Source organism: Eurypyga helias, unplaced genomic scaffold (genome assembly GCF_000690775.1).
Source record: "Eurypyga helias isolate BGI_N326 unplaced genomic scaffold, ASM69077v1 scaffold21848, whole genome shotgun sequence".
Classification (NCBI taxonomy): Eukaryota; Metazoa; Chordata; class Aves; order Eurypygiformes; family Eurypygidae; genus Eurypyga; species Eurypyga helias.
Genome location: NW_010267848.1, coordinates 3,832 through 4,765, shown reverse-complemented (window position 1 = coordinate 4,765; position 934 = coordinate 3,832). Strand labels below are relative to the sequence as shown.

Sequence of the window (934 nt, the reverse complement as noted above, 5' to 3'; positions counted from 1 at the left end):
GGGGGAGCTGAACCGACACGGGGGGTCTGTTGCAGCCCTTGCAGAAACGACAGAGAACCGTGGAGGACTTCAACCAGTTCTGCACCTTTGTTCTGGCCTACGCGGGCTACATCCCCTACCCCGAGGAGGTGAGCGGGCTTGCGGGGTGTTCCTCCGCTCCACGACGGGCTGCAGACCCAGCTCCTGGGAGTTATTCCCCAGCCCCTTTCCCTGGGGTCTGCGCTGCCGTCTCCCGTTCTCCTGCCTGTTATCCTCTTGCAGAAGGAGCCCTGGCCCCACGGAGGCAGCATGAGCCCCCAGAACAGCACCGGGAGCACTCAGGACAGCGATAGCTGGGCCTCGTCCCACTCCTCTGACTGCCAGGTCCTCTCGGACGAGGGGAGGAGCAGGAATACCACATTCCGGGGGGCTGTGGATGGCAGTCTGCTCGTGGGCTGCCCTGCCTTCCCCGCCAGCTTCTACGATGTCCGGCCCCAGCCGACCAAACGGAAGAAACCACCAGCAAAGAAACTAATTCTGGAGCAGGAGGTGGAGAAGAGGGTGCTGCCAAGCGCTGGGAAGGGCTCTGGGGCGGAGCGGGATGGGGTGAAGGAGCTGGCCGCGCTGGAGGGACACGTGCCTCCCGTGAAGGAGCAGCTCCTGGAGCCTTCCCTTGACCCTGCTGGGGACCCCCAGCCCCACTCCCTCCTGGAGGAGCTGATGAAGGAGGAGAAGGACTGGATGCACGGAGCACAGGGGACCGAGAAGCCAGCAGATGATGACCCTCAGCTAAAGGAGCACGACTCCTGCGCCGGAGGGGGGAAAAGCCCCAGTTCTTGTAGTACCTTGGACCAAAGCGAAGGGGAAGACGCAAGCAGAGGGAGCTCCCAGCTTAGTGGTGAGTGTCCGAGGGGGCTCGGAGGGCCGTGTTGTGCCGCGGCCGGTGCCGGGTAGC

At 64.2% G+C, this 934-nt stretch overlaps 1 protein-coding gene across 1 annotated transcript in view; it reads left to right on the top strand.

Annotated features, from left to right (window-relative positions):
• Positions 1 to 38: 38 nt before the first annotated feature.
• LOC104514039 (PHD finger protein 13-like) overlaps positions 39 to 934 on the top strand; it is a gene marked incomplete at its 5' end in the record, with an annotated part of 1,540 nt that continues 644 nt past the window's right edge. Inside the window, 2 exons of the mRNA XM_010157575.1 lie at positions 39 to 128; positions 268 to 877. Of these exons, the coding sequence (XP_010155877.1) occupies positions 39 to 128; positions 268 to 877 (700 nt within the window). The remainder of the gene's footprint in view (positions 129 to 267; positions 878 to 934) is intronic.